The sequence below is a fragment of the Diuraphis noxia genome, unplaced genomic scaffold, assembly GCF_037042655.1.
Source record: "Diuraphis noxia isolate RWA-SAM2 unplaced genomic scaffold, SU_Dnox_SAM2 contig0003, whole genome shotgun sequence".
Classification (NCBI taxonomy): Eukaryota; Metazoa; Arthropoda; class Insecta; order Hemiptera; family Aphididae; genus Diuraphis; species Diuraphis noxia.
In genome coordinates, this window is record NW_028301713.1 from 69,791,208 (window position 1) to 69,811,036 (window position 19,829).

At 29.1% G+C, this 19,829-nt stretch overlaps 1 protein-coding gene across 1 annotated transcript; it reads right to left on the reverse strand.

Moving 5' to 3' along the window:
* Positions 1–12: 12 nt before the first annotated feature.
* On the reverse strand, positions 13–18,565 carry wts (serine/threonine-protein kinase warts). The gene is made up of 7 exons (XM_015509570.2): positions 17,989–18,565; positions 15,158–15,657; positions 4,138–4,252; positions 2,324–4,034; positions 2,078–2,253; positions 1,725–2,014; positions 13–1,658 (listed from the first exon to the last, which is right to left on the reverse strand). The coding sequence occupies exons 2-7, from the start codon at positions 15,449–15,451 to the stop codon at positions 1,227–1,229; spliced, it is 3,018 nt and encodes a 1,005-aa protein (XP_015365056.1). The 5' UTR covers positions 15,452–15,657; positions 17,989–18,565; the 3' UTR covers positions 13–1,226.
* Positions 18,566–19,829: the final 1,264 nt, after the last annotated feature.

A 19,829-nucleotide genomic window follows, 5' to 3' on the forward strand; every position in this document is an offset into this window, starting at 1 on the left:
ATGCAATAAAAATATGTTATTGACTTTTTGTAATAAAAAAATATACATTACAATTATGTTTACATATCACTTTTCCTAAAAAAAAAAAATAATAATAATAATAAAAATATACACTGACAAAAGTATGACTTTAAATCAACTTGTACAATACACATGAGTAATATAATACAACAATATGAATTCAATATTACTTATAAATAATAATAATAATAAAAAAAAAAACACTAAGCAGATCTGTAATAAACAAGCCTGGCGTCATTTTGGCCGAATTGTTTTTAGATTTTATTTTCTCTAAATAATCGTTTATCACAGACAAGTCAACTAAAATGACGCCGAAACGTTATTGAAATGAGCAAATTCAACTAGATCATTAAAACAAACAAACAAAAATAATAATAATAATAATAATAATAATAATAATAATTTTAATAGTAGTAGTATTAATAATAATCAGAGAGAAGTAAAGAGAGCAGGTATCTTAAATTATTTAAAATTATTTAAAATTAGTTTTTATTATTTTTTTCTTTAAATAAAATTTGGTAACTGCATAGAAAGATGATAATTTTGTTTGTATATAAAGTTATATAAATATGTTAAATTCGTTTTTCAAGCTCATTAAGTTAATCCCTGTCATTTTGCACAGCCCATAAATGGTTCATTTTTCCAAAGTAAAAGAAAAACATTTAAAAGATAATAATAATAAAATGAATGATGAAACACATTAAATCCTAAAATTAACTTAAAAATAGTTTAATTTTAAAAGAGATAAATACAACAGGAAAAGAGAGAGTTAGAATTTGGAAAGGGGTGTTAATTTATGAAGAGCAGGGAACTAAAATATTAAAATACAAAGACAATTTTGGTAACTAAATAAAGCTTATGTTCTAATGGAGGATTGCACCTCAAACTGAGCTTTTTGCCACAAATAATTGTGTTGCAATAGAAAAGCTGAAAACAAGCTATACTCAGTACAATATGTGGCATATCTTATTTTAATGAACATTATTTTATTCTTTCATTTTTTTTTTTATTGATCACCTTATTCTAGTTTTTGTCATGATTAAAACATTTTCTTTTATATTATATTCATGACATTTTAAAAAGTTTTTAACTTCTTTACTTACGCATTATGAATGCTTAATTCAAACTATTTAATGGCTTTAATTGAGCATTCATTAATGTCACCACATATACCAAAAGATCTACCATCACAGAATTTACTAAGATCAAACATATACAGCACCTTGCCCATCATTATCATCTAGACTAATCCTAGTATGAAACGATGGTCCACCACCATCATCAAAAAAACGCCTGAAGGTGAATTCAAAAAATCCATGGAATGGACGATTACCATCCGAATCAGAACTCCTATTGTCAGGATCAGAAGAATCCGAGTTCTGAAGACGTTCTGGATCAATAGGATCAAAGTTAGATGTGTCGGTTGAAAATTGTATGCGTGGTACATGTGGAGGATTATGACGTCTCATTCCTCTCTCAAAATCTATGTCTTGGAAGAATGGATGAATTTTAACTTCATCAGCATTCTTACCCAAGCGGTTTTCTTTACAAGTGCATAACTTTAGTATAAGATCAGCACCTTCCGGTGATAGGTTAGCAGATGCTGGTATTTGTAAAGTATTTTCCCAATGTATAACCTGAGAAAAATAATTTAAAAAATAGCAAAATATAACTTTGTAGTTTGTAAACATTAGTTTACATACCTTGTACTGAGTCTCTGAGGGGGTGTTTGCAAGAAATGGAGGCGATCCAACCAACATCTCATAAAGAATGACTCCTACACTCCACCAATCACATAATTGTGTGTAACCAGTTCGAAGCAATACTTCAGGGGCAATATAGTTAGGCGTTCCAACCAATGAATGAGCTTCACACCTTTGATGTTCTCGCCGACGTCGCCTCTCTAAAGGTTTTAATTGATGACATCTACATTCTGCACCATTTACACCCCATTCTTCACCACCTCCCATTGAGTCTTGTCTACAGTGCTCACCTTAAATAGACATGATTGATTAGAATTTTATTTAAAATACATGAAAAATCATAAAATATTTACCATCTTGGTAATATTTTGAATTATGAGTCCATCTGAACCCAGTACATAATCCAAAGTCAGTGAGTTTAATATGACCATCTCTATCAATCAAAATATTATCTGGCTTGATGTCTCGATGGATAAAACCCATTTTATGCACACTTTCCACAGCACAAGTCAATTCAGCAATGTAAAATCTATAAACATTTGCATTGTTTAGTTATTAAGTATACAATAAATCATAAAAGTTAAAATGAAGCAACTCACCTAGCTAAATGTTCTTCAAATATTCCCAATTTGATTAACAATGACATTAAATCTCCACCAGGTATATAATCCATAACAAAGTATAAATTATCTTTGTCTTGAAACGAATAATATAGTTTAACAACCCACTCATTATCGGCTTCTGCTAGAATATCCCTTTCAGCTTTTACATGGGCAACTTGATTACGCTTAAGTACATGAGCTTTTTTCAATGTTTTCATGGCATATAAATGGTTGGTATCAATTTTCCTAACTAATGTAACCTCACCAAAAGCTCCAACTCCAATCGGTTTGATTTTAATAAACATTGATTTGTCCATTTTTGCTCGTTTAAGACGTATGTAATTTGATTCTTTTTGTGATAGCATTTTTCTCATTTGACATTGAGCTTCATCACTCAAACCTATTTTTGCCATCTCTGTCTCAAGCTGAACACGTCTAAATACTCTTTGTTTATGTGACTTGATAACATTTTCTACATGTTGTTCCATGAAGAATTTAAATGCTTGAGGAGAATAATTTTTTACTTTACACTCCCGTCTTTCTTCTTCTTTCTCTTTACTAATATGTTTGCGCTCTGGAATAGGAGACTGGTGATCAATTTTTGACTGATTATCATCATCTTCATCATGTCCGTTAGTTATGCCATTATTATTGTTAAAAGGATGATGGTAGTTAATGCAGTTCATCATTTTGTTTTTAGCCACAGATGAGGATGGAATAGGTGGTAATGGAGGAGTAGGTTTCCTATGTTGATGGTCCTCAGCATATGGCGGCGGTGGCAATGGATTAGTAATTACTCGTTGGGCAGCAAGCGCTTGCATAGTACTTGCATAGCTAGGAGGTTCAGTTGTAGGTACTACTGATGGGGGTGAAGATAATGATGCTTGTTGAGGTTGTTGAACTGCTTTTTGAGCTTGTTGCTTTTGTTGAATAGATGATGCATAAGATGGTGGTGGAACTGGTGAGGGAGAAGTAGGTACTGGAGCTTGTGGTGCAACAGCAGTTTGAAGTACAGGTTTTTGGACCAAAGTACTTCGCACAGACTGCATTATAATTGGTGATTGAGTTTTAGTTTGTCTAGCTCCCCAAGCTTGCAATGGTGTAGGTCGAGTTAAAGATGACATACTTCCATTTGTTGATCCAGATACAGGACTAGATGACCCTGCATTTGAAAACACTCCGGAAGAAGGTGATTTTCGGTATTCTTGAATTGATACAGAGTATGAGGGTGGTGGTGGTGGAGCTCCAACTATTGGATAAGGCGGTGGTGGTTCAGTAGCAGTCATACTTAAGGCTTGCATCTGTTGGGATAATTGTTGCTGTGCTTGTGGACCATTTTGAACTATCATTGGTGAAGTACCTCTTTGATTAGAACTACATGAAGTCCCTGGTGTAGGTGCAGGTGGTCGAGAAGGAACAGCAGGGGCTGGTGACATGCGCTTAAGCAACTGTTGCATATGTGTCGGTACATGAGGAGGTGGTGGTGTACTATTGTTTCTAGGCGGTGGTGGTGGAGGAGTTTCTGAATATGCTGAAGGAGAATATTGACGAGATAAGGGTGGATGAGAGTGAATGACTAGATCAGGCTGTCTTGGACTATCTGACCTTGAGCTTCCCGCACCACTATCTTGGCCAGGACTACTCCTGGGTCCAACTCCACTTCTTTCTAAACTTGATTTTCTGATCAATTTATTACTATTACATAATCCTGTAAAATAATAGTATACAATTAGATAGAGATTGAATACTTAAAAATATAAAATTATTTATTATGATAAGTAAATATATAATATATATATATATATTTTTACCAGACGAAGATTTGCTGCATCCGTTAGACAGATCACATTGCTGTTGTTTAGCTAAAAAATCTAGTGCACCTTCACATCGTCCACCAGATACTTTAAGTGCTCTTAAGGATGCTTCCTAAAAAATTAGTTAAATCAGAATAAATTTTTATCAAAAAGTGTAGAGTAATTAATTTAAAGTAAACATAAATTATATTATACATGTTTAATTTAATCGTAATGTTAAGTTCTTTAATTCAAGACTAAAAAAGCTCATTTAATAGTCATACACATTTTTATAAAATAATTAATAAATATCTTAAATGACTAACCAAATATTGAATTATTCACTATTCAATAAACATCTAATAAAAAATGTTTTACAAACTTAATCTTTTTTAAATCATAGTTTACTAATTAATGGTAAATTAAGCAGTAATAATTTCACATTTTTTAGAATAACTTAACAAAATAAATAATGGGTAATAACTATGGTATATATTTTTATTTTTTTCATACAACCATTATTATAGTGCCAGAGTTAAAAATGCAGAGAGAGCTGACAATTCTATAATTAACATTTTAGGCAATAATAGTAACAATAGCTATCATGACAATATGTTGTTATCACAAGTTTCAACAGTTGAAAAAATTGTTGAGGTATTCAGGTATGGAGATGGACACGGGACAATATAAAAATTACCTTTTTACTGTAATACTGAAGCACAAAGCTGGGCAAGTTAGTGATATTTTTTTTTTTAATAATTCAATTAAACATAAGTTACTTTGATACAAAACCTAACTAGGTTAGAGAGTATAAGTTAGCTTGATGAAAAAAGTAAGTTGAGTTACAGTAATAGTTAGAATTTTTAATAATAGTTAATTTAAAAATAGTTTACAAATTTAAAAACCATTTGTTCAAAATATGTTACATATTACGTAAATATAATTACTAATTACTCTGTGTATCGGTACCTGGCTTAAATTATTGGTGGCAATAGTAAAATTGTAATGAAGAACAGATAATTTTATCAAATGTTTCAACAACATTTAAGTAGATAGGTAATAAATAATAACTCCTATTTCTTGAAAACGAATTGTTATATCAGTCATTAGAACACAGAGTGTATAAAAAAAATAAGAAATATACAAACAGAATGATAGTGTATTTGTGTATTATATATTATTTGCAATTATAATATTATAGGCATAGTTAACGTGCGATAGATAATATTTGTCGGCACTAAGAAGTTTTACGGAACAATTGGTTGTGTGTAACGAAATAAACTATACTCTAATACTTTGTTCAGCAAAATAATGCGCCGCGTGCCGACTAAATTTCGGGTTTTCTATACATCTCCACGCGACACCCAGCCATAGGAGAACCAGTTTCAATAGCAGGGGATGCGTAAAATCGGCACGTTCTCAAAGTGGACAGACGGACAGAGAATAGTAACTTATTGCTAACGAGTAAGATTAGATCATTTTACACTTTCAATACAACTAGTTAAGTAACAAAATTATTATGAATTAAAACCAACTAGTTAGTAGTTAAGTTAGAAAGTTACTTAAAAACTATCGGTTTAACTTAACTTTAACTTTCTAACTTAGCGCCCAGCTTTGCTGTCGCGATATGGCTATTCATAATATGTTTCCTCAACACAAGCGATAGCTTTCAGGGGATGAGTAATTGTATTTTCAAAATTTAAATCGTTAATACTTGTTAATAGCAAAATAAAATTTTAACTAAACTAAATGATCATGTATCGTGCATGATAGTTAATTTCACGATAGCAGTGGCGGCCAAAATGATGGGGGAGGGGAGGTTGATAGATCCACGTGAAATTGTTTTCAATAATAATTATTATTTTGGCATATATACACCTAGGTAATTTATATAGGTATAAAACTAACCATTCACGATCAATTAGGTATGTTAAAAAATCAGTCACATCTCCACCCATGATAAAATAATTTTACAGACACTGTATCAACAAGATAGATAGTAATTACTAATTATTACTGTTCATAAGTACACCATGTTGTATTTATATAGGGATGTCTTGGTTAAATAAATAAATTAAATATTAATATCTTGTATATATTCCGATTTAAGTGTGTAACAAAATATCGGACATATTATACGATCCTTTGCTGCGATAACAAGCGTAATCGAGCGCTTTTCCCGTGTAATGCGTTTTGAGAACTAAAATATGTTTCTCGACATTAAGATGACGTAACACTAGCATTTATTTCCTCTCTCTTACAAGTGTGTAACATAGCAAATTTACGCTAAGTAGATCACGTGTATCTAGGTGTTTGTTAGTTTAAAATTTAAAGGGAATCGACTTCTTAAGGAACTTAATGACAAGAATAGTATCTGTGATTGTATGAGGGTTTTTCACAATAATAAAAATTTTTAGCAAGTTTAGCATACATAAAACATTATAAATTATAATGCTCATAACTCACTTTAAAACTAAACTACCATACAAAATCCTCATACAAACACAGCTAATGTTCATACCTACTATTAAGTTTCAAGATTAACTCTAATTTTTAAAATAACTAAGCTACACAATATGATATTTCGAGGGTAAATTTGGTATGTTGCGCGCTTGTAAGACAGATGCCAGTGTTCTATTATGACATAACATGATTAACAGTTAACACAATACATGATATCTAAGTCTAAACTACTCAGATTGTAAGGATAACGAATAACAACAAAAATAAATTCAGACTCTGCCCAACGGTGTATACATGGAAGGCAAGATCCCCCCACCATATGACTTATTTAAAATTCAACGAAATAATGTTCTTAGATCTTGGTGTAAAGGCGTTATAAGAAATCTGATTATCTGATCCCCTCTCCCATAAAAAAAAAATATATATATTGACGCCACTGGACTTCTGTCGTGAAAACAGAAAAAAACACCTCTAATTTCTACTAGCATATTGTATTTACGTATATTTTTGACAATTTATCAGTTTTTCACCTTCTATCACAATTATTCGCTACCTGTCACTTTCGGACTTGACTCGTGTGTCGTGTGACAAATATGACACGGTTGGCAGTACATATTTTATTTTATTTCAATAAATGATCATATATTTTTCTGATGATTAATTATTATACAAAAATCTCATTGTGTGACATCAACTTGATAACTGCTGCTAGGAAACGTGAATATGCATGATCGTATTTTTCTAATCCAAAATGTCTACGAGATATCAAAGGAGCATATTCTATTTTTAATTTTTACATAGTAATTAAAGTTAATTATTTCCAATGTAAAATGTGTAATATTTTTATCCAAACAAAATGTACTATTCAATAAATTATTTTATCAATAGAAATTATAGACATAGCAAGTAGGTTGGTATTATCTTTTATAAGTTTAAAACTAAATGGGTAACATTCAAAAAAATAATACACATGACTGCAACCGATATGCCATAACTCATAATACATAATATGTGTCAATATGTGGCGTTGTATTTCAAATAATAAATATCTAATAACATATTTGTGTCGAAATAATTAAATTATATTTTTGCTCTTTCAGTAATTTTTTAAGATTTAAACCTATAGAATTAAAATTAAAATTTTACGAAATCAATTTAAATTGGCCTTATTTTAGTATCTAAACGAGGTTTGTTCATCGGTAAACCAAGAATATTAATGATGTCTAGTGAAAGTAGCGCAATAATAATCCCAATAATAATGTTGGGCTGGTCCCCTATTTGATCTAGAAAATTTAATTTCAACTTAAATCGGTATAATTTTTTACCATATCAAGTACGCATAATATGTCGCTTTACAATAACTAATAAGCAATTCTAATCCAGAACTAAAAGCCCAACATTAGACACGAACGTACCAAAATACTAATTTTCACAAACACGGACTGATATATTTTTATAATCAAATGTAATTAAACTCGAAAACCGTGTCTATACTTTTGCAATTACACAGACCGGTTTTGTCTATCCTTCTTACTCGATCAATCATAAGACTAACAAAGATACCTACATACTTTAACAAAGTACAAAATCCATGGGAACATTGAATATATAATTACCTTACGAGGTTCCTTAATATACATAAATATAGATATAAAAACCGGAACTACCTATAATAAAAAGTTTTATCTCTCTTCTTACAATAAAAATTCAAAAAAACCTGTTTGGACTTAATGCTTAATGGGATTTATTCATTCACATTTTTCACAATTTTTTATGCGTTTAGGTAAACTAAAATAACTATCAAGTTGATATTTTTATAAAATATGATGAAATGGTCATTACTCATCATGAATAACGAAATATTTTACATTAAAAAAAAGATAAATTTACAGTATCGTAATTATTGTACAAATATCGTAAATAAATTGTGCTAAATTAAAAGCGGCGAAATTACAAAAAAAAAATTAGGTAATATGTATAAGGAAATATCTTAATATACAAATTGAAAACTTATTGATACATGGATTAAGAAGAATAATTATTAAGATTGAGATTCATTTAAATTATTTTTACGTTCGAGAGGTCTCTCAATCGGACATCACCTCAGAGGACTGGGACAAGGTCGCTTACACCTTTTTATAAGATCTTACATTCCAGAGACATATGTTCATACAATCATGCGACAGTGGTTACTAAAGTAATGAAAGAATCCAAAAAACTAATACCTATTCTGAATTGGTAGATTTGGTTAGGTTACTTTCTATATTCGTAGATTTTTTAATTTAAACAAAAAAACTGGATATGTATAAGAAAAAAAAATATGTTTATGTAGGAAGTAGGTATACACATACCCATATATTATTTTGGGTTTTACTTGATGAATGTATTGATTTTACAATGATCGTTTTTTTAGTAATGAGACTTTTCAGCGAAATAAAGCTTAAGTTTTTTTATTTAACATCTTTTTTAATATGAAATTGAATCTAGTTGGTACGTGGGAGGGGGAGGGGTAATTAGTAAAACATTCTTAGAACTTCTTTTCCTCGTTCTTTTCTTAATAAATGGGAAAACAAAACATATTTAGAAAAACGAGATGTTTTACGCAAATACAGTATCTGAAAAATCGATTTTCATATATATTATTATCAATAAAAAACAAATAACCGTACTAGATACTTGAAATTAAAGCCAAATGTTTATATCAAAATTTTATGTAGGTACATGATATAATTTTCAAAATATTTTTATTCTGTCAGTTATTAATATGCCTTTGAAATTGTCAATTTACTTATTTGTTATTTACAAATATTGTTTGGTCAAAATGTTTGAAAATTGGAAAAAAGATTACTCATACAATTTTACTATATTAACCTACTTTTTTTATAATCATCAAAAACCACGAATATTTGCAAATTGCTTTGTGGCTAAAAATGTATGTATGTTCTCATAACATTTAAAAAGGTCTAAAAATTTTTTAATAGACATTTTATGTTCAAATTTGGAAAAAATTAGATATTTAAACATAGAATAACAACTTAAACATTTAGTAGTAATTAAAAAATATTATTTGAAGAACTAGAAAATGTAACGTAAATTATTATAACGTATTTATATAAATTTTAACTTTAAAGTTATTGTTTATTTTTACTTTATACCGGTTTATACCTTGAATCTATATAGGGGTCTATGTAGTATGTCCTATTCTCAGTTACATCACTTCTACACTTCTACAGTAAGTTGGTATTAATCTATAATTTGAAAAAATTAGTAATATTATAATATATAATAATTTAGTACTAATAATAAAAAAAAAAACAGATTTATACTCGATATTTCTCCTCCATAAGGAATATTTATGAAATAGATGTGGTTTTTGGGGAGAGTTACTATGATAACAATAATGGTTATAAGCATTACGAAAATTGTTATGTTTTAAGAAATAGGTACTTTAATAAACATTTTGTAATATTAATAGTAAAATATAAATCAGAAAAAACAGAAAAATATGTCATTAAATAAACTTGGTAATATAGGCTGTCAGACATAGCTGTGAATCGTTATTTGAATGTAATGATTTAATAATGAATTCAAATTTAACACATAAATTACAATGATTTACCAAATGACAAGATACACTCATACTTAAACATTATATGTCCTAATTTCCTTCTTTTTAAGACTGTATGGGTATTGTAATTTGTTTCATAATTCATCAAATATTAGATATTAACATAAAAATATAAATTTTAGTAATAATAAAATGTTACTTCCGGCACTTCTGTAAATAAGAGATTAACCAAGAATTTTGGAATTCAAATTTATTTTCAGAATATTGGATAATTTCTTTGATCAACCATAATGGTATGAGATCGGCATAAATTATCTCCGTTCAAACACAACATACCAAAACACAAAGTCCATATAACTCATTTTATTTTTAATATTAGAGTTTTTGAACTATGATCTATTATTGAAGGTAAGAATAAAATCTAGGGCTTTGTGCAAGTTTTTTTTCATATTTTAATGTTGAAGGAAGTTATGCAAATTATATAATTTACAATTTAAAAATGTTTAATAGGTACTAATATAAAAATTAAAATACAAATATTTTTACCTTTAAATTTTATACTAGATCAATTCACTTTAATATTAAAAATAACAAGAATTGCCTAAAAAGATTATTCTGAATGTAAGTATATATTTTTAATATGAGGACATAAAACTATTTTGGTTCTTTTACTAATGATTAAAAAAAAAGTTTTAGGAAAACAATATAATATTAATAAAATGATAACTGTATTACATAATAACTAATAACTTATAAAAATATTATACTATTAATATGTGTCACAACAGCTATACTCTCATTTAAGGATTTGCCCCAAGCAGGCCCGGATTGAACCGGCGAGCTACCGAGAAAATCTCGGTGGGCCGCGTAAAAATTCAAGATCAGTATTATATCAAACACTGATATAAACTAGAATAATTTAAAATAATAATATAATGTATTTTATCTATATACAATATACGTCATATAATTATATAAATATATTATAGGCATATATATAAGAAAATCAAATTTTAAACTTATTATTATAAAAAATTGATTAAAAATTGTCATACTACTCACACTTAGGCCATGATTAATGAGTGATGACTGACGAGTATAAAATGAAATGTTTACAAATTGCATAAATCCAGGCGATCTATATTATATTTTATATTATCTATATTATCTATCTTATATTTTGCGTTTTTTTAAATAATATAACTGAAGTATACTAAGTAACTTAATGTAATGTATCTATTGAATAGGTAATTTGTAAATGTGCTTTAGAGAAACAATTATTATTTAAAACACACATACTAAAAGAGTGATCATAAAAAATGTTTTTCGAATGGGCCAATACTTTGTTGAGGGCCGGTAGAAATTTAAAATATCGGTGGGCCGAAAAGTCTCTATCTGGCGCTGGCCCCAAGAAGATTTATGTATTACTGCTCTCTTCCTCAATCAATTTAAGAACTTACTAACCAATTACATAACCATTTGTTACAATCATTTACACATTGATTTATAACCAAACATAACATCTTACACCACGCATAAGAAAGAAAAATTGGATGGTTTGTTGTGATTAACTGTTGGAAATTGTTTAACTTAATAATATCATTGATTTTATAATATACAGATAAGCTAAGGCAAAGTAGTTTTTGGTGAAGAAATCATAGCATTCATTTGCATTAAGCGTAATGTAAATAGATTTAGCAAACCTAGAGGCTGACGACATAAATTAATTCCCAATTTGTCTATGCGATGGCTTACCTGTATATTATAAAATCGATTATAATATTAATTCAACTGTTAAGAGGACGCTACACCCGCGTGTGTTGTCTCTACCTTACAAACATGTAACATAGCAAATTTACGCTCAGCAGTAAACATTTTACTGTTACCTTAAAAATTATAGTGAATAGACCTATTATGAAACTTGACGGTAAGAACATTATCTGTATTTGGTTGGAAGTGTTTTTACGATAATTCAGTTTTTAAGTGAGTTATGAGCATTTTTATATTAAAATCTATTATACATGTATAACTCACTTAAAAACTGAATTATCGTAAAAATACTTCTTACCGTCAAGTTTCATAATAGGACTACTGAGCATTAACTTGCTATGTTTTGCATTTGTAAGATGAATGGGTGTGGGTGTGGCGCCCTCTTAATGAAATTCTATTACCCTTTGTAGATGCACTTGAAGACTTTTCTCAAGTAAATGACAAATCAAGTCCACAAAAGTGTTGGATTAAAAAAAATATGAATACTTTTACTAAAAATTATGATTACTTTAAAATATTGTTCCAGATTCTCTTTTACATTCCATATTCCTTTCAGCCACTTAAATTATTCAACTATTTGCCCTATTGTCCATATGATGAAGCTGCCAATGAGGACCCACAATTTCTTAGTATTCAGTGTAATTATTGCCTGTTCTTAACTATTTGTAATCTTTCATGTCAATTATTTTTTCAATGCAAAACAATGTAATTGAGCCCACTCCGTATTTAATATAAATAAATAAATAAAATACCCTATTATTTTGAATTATTTTACTTGATGATACATTTTGTTATTGGCAATTTTACCTAAACTATTAGTAATTTTTGAAAGTTGTACTTTACTTATGCTTTGTAAAAGCTGCAAGAAAATGTTCATCTTTTTTGAGTATACAAAATAGCTTCTTATATTACTATTTATGATATCATATACATATATACATAAAACAAGAGTGCATGATGTATTGATTTATAAACATGGTATTTGAAAAAAATTTTAAGGCTCATTGATTTAACCACAGAATAAGATAATATAGTTAATCTCAATATGTTGATTCAATTTAATAAAAATGTACACAGTTAAGCTGGTAAGTCCCCCTCCCCAAATAAGTTTGGTCTGGGCCAATATTTCTAAAATCAGGCTCTGCCTGATTAATATAATATACCTACTGCTAATTTTTTTGAATCCCGATGAAATTAAATCATCTTTTAGTTTTTAAATCATGAGAAAATTTGTAATTCTACAATTTAAAGCTGAATACTTCTTAAAATTGCCTTGTATCAACAGATAATAAATATCTTGAATGCATAAGTTTTGTTTATAAATACTAAGTATTTAATAGCTTTTATAACTTAGTTTGTAATTTAAATTTTATCTATCAGGTATATATTTAATAATTTAGATGAGTTATAAAAATCAGTAAGAATTAAAAAAAAAAAATTTTAATTTCAAAAAATCTCATTATTTAAGTGTCATCACTGGGTGGCTGCTTTTATCAAGCCTTTTCATGTATTATATTATCTCAGGTAATACTCTTATTGTACCCATGAGGTAAAGATTGTGTATATAAAAATAAAGAATAATAAAAAAAATATATTTTTTACAACTTATGTTGTTTAGTTGCTATAAGATGGGGACTTAGGCCTTAAAGAAAATTTGTTTTTTAACAAGGGTTTGTTTGTAAGTTTTGTAGTTAAGTAACAAACCAAGTTCAAAGATAAAAACATTGACTATAAAAGGGCATCTAATATGTTATAATAATTATTTATGCATATAGTGCATATAATTTTAAAAAGACTAAAAAGGTGTTCAAGGGTTTTATTTGTGGTTATAAGTATAACATTAATGGACCAAACAAATCACAAAATTGAGCCTGGCCGGTCACTATCCATAAACTATGCCTGAACTGACCACCCCACAAAAAACATCAAGGTCTATTTATTCTAATCTAACTTGATTTCCAATAAAAAACCGGCCAGAAAATTTCAGTCAATGATTTGGACCCTATCAGAAGTCAAGATACTATAAATTAATGATGTAGGTATAAATATTAATTTGTTTGTTTACCAAGTTGCATGAAAAATTAATCGATTCAATGGATCAATCATGTGCCACTAAATCATGTTTAAAGGACCATTGTTCATGCAACCTAGCATAATATGTATTTCAACATAAGTAATGCAATAAATTGCAATAGCTAAAATTATTATTTGATAAAGGTTACTAAATAACAAAATTGTCAGATTAACATAAAATAAAAATAAAAAAGTCTTTCGTTTTATCATTTCTATTATACCTAGTATAATATTTATTTGAGAGAGTTTTTTTTTTTACCAACCAATATAACTTCTCAACCAATTGTATCTAACATAAAAACATGTTAAGGTTAATTCCAGTAAACACTGAATTATAAAGCTAAAACTTTATTAGTTTTTCAAATTTTTGTTTTTTATAGCAAAATATTAAGATATTTTAATTATAAATTTAAAATACATTTTAATGAAAATATAAGTTTTAGTGCAATTTTATGTACTTTTAAGCATATTTTTAAGAAGTCATGTTTTGTTAGAGAGTAAATGAAAAATATGATTTTTTTCTGACAAGCACCAACCTTTGGTACCAACTTATCTTGTGCAACTGTATAATAAATAGAATTCATAAATTTACTACACAAACTGCATAAATGCTAAAGATTAAAATATACTTTAAACAATAACATAGAATTTTTATCGTTCAAATATTAATTTTTGATATTTAAAATGAAAAACTTTTTAAATATAATATACCAGAAATTGTTTTTATATGAAATTTTCAAAATCTGCATTTTTGTGCAATTTTAAAATATTTTTAGAGCAATAATGCAATACATTTTGATTACTTTATAATGCAACAAAGTTTGAACCTTATTAATTGGACCCAATTTTTCAATTATGATCAGCAATATCAAACAAATTCAGCAATCATCTTCCAAAATTAAAATTATTAATAAAGGATTCACTAAAATTATTTAATATAGATATGCAATAATATAAATAATATACATCTATACTTTATTCAAATCTTTGAATAGATTTAAATATTTCCTTTATAATCAAATTCAATTAACTATGCTGATTACTAATATCATATTATATAAATAGTTATAGCTTTTGTGATGAATAAATAGTATTAATTTATTTCCTTCTATTTTAAGATAAAATTCCTTATAGTATTAATTTAGTAATATAAATAATTCTTACTTCAGTATACCCCATTGCAATTAATTGAGAAAGTGTCTGTCGTAATGCGTTAAGCTCTTTATCAACACAGTTGTTTGAAAGAGAACTAAGGCCAGATACAGATCCAATGCCAGAGGTAGCTGATCCTGAAGCACTTGAAATACTTGACACGCAGCTGGCAGCGCTGCTGTCGCAGCCACCAATATTTGCAAAGGGCAATAGCGAATTACGGATCTCTGCTAATGCCTTCTGGCGGTAGCCCGAAGATGATGATCGGGTAGATGGTTTGCCCGATGCAGGCGCCGCAGAGTTCATGCTGGCGACGGCTTCCTCGGGCGGCCCATGGCTAACTGGGGGCCGAGGACACACTGACTACGCACTCACACACATTGCAATTTTGAACACAACATGTGATGGTATATAGATCAACTTAATATAGCAATCACATGGTCGATACAAAGCAACTGTAGTTACTTAATTAAAAGTAAAATATCCAGATCTTCGTAGATGAAAACAAACACCTAGAATGTAAAACAAATTGTTATAAAATCCTTAGAAATAATGAATAAGATCAAACTAAGAATATTATGTTCAAATCATTGAAAAATTAATATTACGATTATTTAAGTATATTAAGACAAAAAAGTAATTTGCCTACTAATAACTAAAATTTACTAGTCAAGATACTAGTTAGTAGTCCATAATTAACACCAGAAATAAGTCAAGATTAATATTTCAAGTCTTAATACTCTAGAATATAGGTAATTAGTCTATAAAAACAAATTTCACTAAAATAGGTGAATGCATAGACAAATAACTGAGCAAATACCTATTAATTTCCAATTGTTGTTTTAAAAAATTAATTAAATTTATTACCTATTTCCATTGTTAACTAATTAAATTTATAATCTAGGTTAGCAGGTAGGTATGAAGTAACCTACTTACTTTTATTTTATTTTATTACTTTTTAAGTGAATATTTACTTAATAGAATAAGAAATGTAATAAATATTTAGAATTTAAATATATCTTGAAGTTAAACAGAATATTTTATTTTATGAAAATGAAAGTATTTGCTTGAAAAAATGTTGTACTCGTATAAAATTCTCTATACCTAGTATGGCTAGGTAGGCCGTAGGCATATACATAAACAAATTGAAAACTATGATCAAAATTTATTTTTTTGATATGTTTTAAACTATTTGAATATATTTATTGGTGTACCAAATTCAGATTTTTATTAAGCAACTATAAATCAAATATTTATAAACTACTTATTTAAATATTAAAATAACTCAATGAAAATAAATGAAGTAATAATAATGATATTGTTAATATATGTAGGTAATAATAAATAATATGAAATATACTATACCATACTATAATAGTAGGTACGAGCTAGGTAAGTAGTTAGTTTATTTACTGTTAACTTAGCCAATTATTTTATTAACTTTATAATTTGTAGGAAATAATTAAATAAAATCAAAAATTATTTAAAATTCTTTGCAACAAAGATTTAATTTAAACATTTTATGAACACAATTATTACATAAAACAAAGAATAAAATTACATGTACCTATGTGTATTAAAAAAATAACTTTTTAAGATTTTAGTGGCATAAATAATAAATATTAAGGGATATACCACTATATAAGCAAACTTAACAGTGATTTAACAATTTAAATATTGTAAAGACTAAATTAAGTTAATACCAAATATGATTTGACATACCTACTTACATATAAATACCTATAGGTATAAACAAATAGTAGGCAAGGTTTCTCAAATAACATACTTATAGGTAACAGACTAATTAACAATTACCAAATACTTCAATGACCACATAGTTTTAAGAGACATACTGACATTTGGATTAGTTTCAACTAATTATATATTAATAAGCAGATAAAAAACAAGTAATTTAAAAGTAATATTATATAGTAATGTAAGAATTTAAAAACCTAAATGTGTATAATTATGAAATGAATTATTCAATTTTATGATAAGATTATACATGGACAATGAACAAATAAATATGATTATGAGTTATGACAAACACTTTTTGTAGGAACTATGTTACTCATGTATAAAAAACTTATTTCTCTCCAATATTTAAATATATCGTTCTATGACCTAAAAAATATTCTCGCTTTACAATAAGATATTAAACATATTTAGTGTATCAAGGTATTGGTAGTTTATTAAACTATTAAATTTCAAATTCAAAATCAACATTCACGGTTATTATTTCAGATGATTACATTTTTGAATATCACTGATATAATGTTTATCAGAATAATATTGATTTGGTTCTTTGTAATTACTAATTTGTGAACACGCACAAGCTAAGTAATTAATTAATACTTTAAACAAACAACACTAACTGATGGTACCTTCCACATAACAATATAAACTATGTCATTACATGAATAAGAAAAACCATAAGCCTCAGATTAGTAGATAAATTTGAATATTAAATAACTACACACATTTTATAATTAGCACAAAAGACCTAATCAACAAACAATATTTAATATTTTTCCCCAAAAATTCATAACATCCAACAATTTTATTCAATTGTCAGATATTTGTCAATCGATCATCGATTTTTTCAAACCTATACCATAAATACATTAGTATTAGTATGTCAACGGGCATATACCACTATAATATACGTATTATATTGCAGACAAATTATTTATACATGGTACAAACCGAGTAACTTGTCGGATAAGACTATGGAGCTCAAGACAAAATAGAAATAGGACATATTACCATAACAGAGTACCCGGCTTTCATGAATGGATACCTGTAAATGGGACCTGGGTACAGATTATCAGGTGGGTACTGACCTCAGGACCGGCTACGCATCGTTATCCAGTCTTCGGAGGGTCTTCGGTGTCCGTGTTCAATGCACGTAACCACCAACGTAGCCTTTGGACGATGAATACAGAACTCACGACACTTTTCACACATTTAGAACGATAAAGGATCGGCGTTTCCACGGGACGAAACACTCAGCGGACGCGCGCAAAGGCGACCGTCGGTCGTCGAGTTGGCGGGCGCGGACACAGCAAAAAAATATAAAACAATATTATTGAGAAACGAAAACAAAGAGTCTACGTTGTCGAGTGTGCCATTATCATGGCCGCCGCCATATTGCTACAACATTCCAATGTCCCCCCACCACCGGGAGATAATTAAAACTAGTCGAAAAATAACTGCACGGTTAATTAACACAAATACACGAGAACGATCGTAAATAAATCTTCTTTCATTTTTTTCCTGTCCATTTCTAACATAACGACCTTTTTTGGTATTTCCTTTATAGATTTATGAATTGGTATTTTATTACTATCGAAAAAAACCAAACAACAATAATATCACACGGCGGTGTCGGCGTATCGTTATGCGGCGGCCGAGTGAGTGTGTACTGTGTGTGTGTGCCGTGTGCGTGTGTGTTGCTGAGAGTGCAGCGTGCACGCACCCGCAGCGTCGTTGTCGCCTCCAAGTCCCCTGACTACCTCGAATGGGAGTTGTACAATTTTTGACCAAAAGACGCACACTCTTGTTTTTTTCTTTAAAACCAAAACGGTATACAATCATAATATGAATAATTTTTTTTTTGTGTAGACAGGTACTATAGGTAGGGTCATAGGGTGTATGCGTAACCGTATACATTACATTATTACCTACCACCCAAAAACGTAATTATATTTCTTGATCTCATCTGGCCCATCTGGGCATTACATTCACCTGTAGACCTACAGGCTACAGTAAAGGACGGGAACTACCATCGACCGACCACATTATACACACCTAAAAATCCTAATCCTAAAAAATGTATTATAATGGAACTATAGACACCTCCCCGTCAGAATGCCAGGTACAGCTACCTGTGACACCACTCGTCACTGACTCTATATAGGTATGGGCATCAAGCATAATATTATCATGTGTGCCACGATATCTCATAATGATGATAATAGTAATAATACCATCTTATATGGAAGTACGTATACATCAAAATATACAAACTATAATATTTCTTACTGTTCGTCGCGCGTTGCTCTTAACTCTAAAGAACCGGATCTCGCGGACGATCCGCTTCAAGTGTGCACCGCCACGGTATTACGATTATTATTTATTATTATTATCATTATGCACTCGGACGGCCGATGGCTCGCTCGGATCGTAGTCGTCCGGACGTTCGTATATTATATATTAAAATGTGTTGTTGCGGCGCGAGCTCCGCCTCGTATTATAATATGTATATGTATGTCGAGGAATGCGCGGAATGCCGGCGGCTGCGACGGGAATGTTGACGTGAAACCAGCGTACGATGTATACGAAATAATATTATTATTATTATTATTATTATGTTGTGCAACCACTCGGCTCTCGTATAGTGGTACATGCATTGCACCCGTCGCTAAGTCTGCGTTCATACCCAACGACAACGTGGTACACGCGTACACCCATTTACACGCACTCGTATACATGAATAAATATCATAAATATATTTAAATGCATAATAGGTATGTTGTAAATTATAATATTAAAAATACGAGTGTATTGTTTATGAAAGCTCGTGGTAAGCGCGTCAAGTATAAAAACGAAAATATTAAAAACAAGAGATCGGAGAGAGATAGCAGAAATATAATATTATAATATAAATTTTTTTTTTGAAACT

Coding starts and splice junctions, on each gene's coding strand:
- wts (XM_015509570.2), bottom strand. CDS start 15,451: ATGAACTCTGCGGCGCCTGCATCGGGCAAACCATCTACCCGATCATCA. Junction 4,253..15,157: donor TTGCAATGGGGTATACTGAA/GTAAGAATTATT, acceptor CTAATTTTTTAG/GAAGCATCCTTAAGAGCACT. Junction 4,035..4,137: donor ATGCAGCAAATCTTCGTCTG/GTAAAAATATAT, acceptor ATTATTTTACAG/GATTATGTAATAGTAATAAA.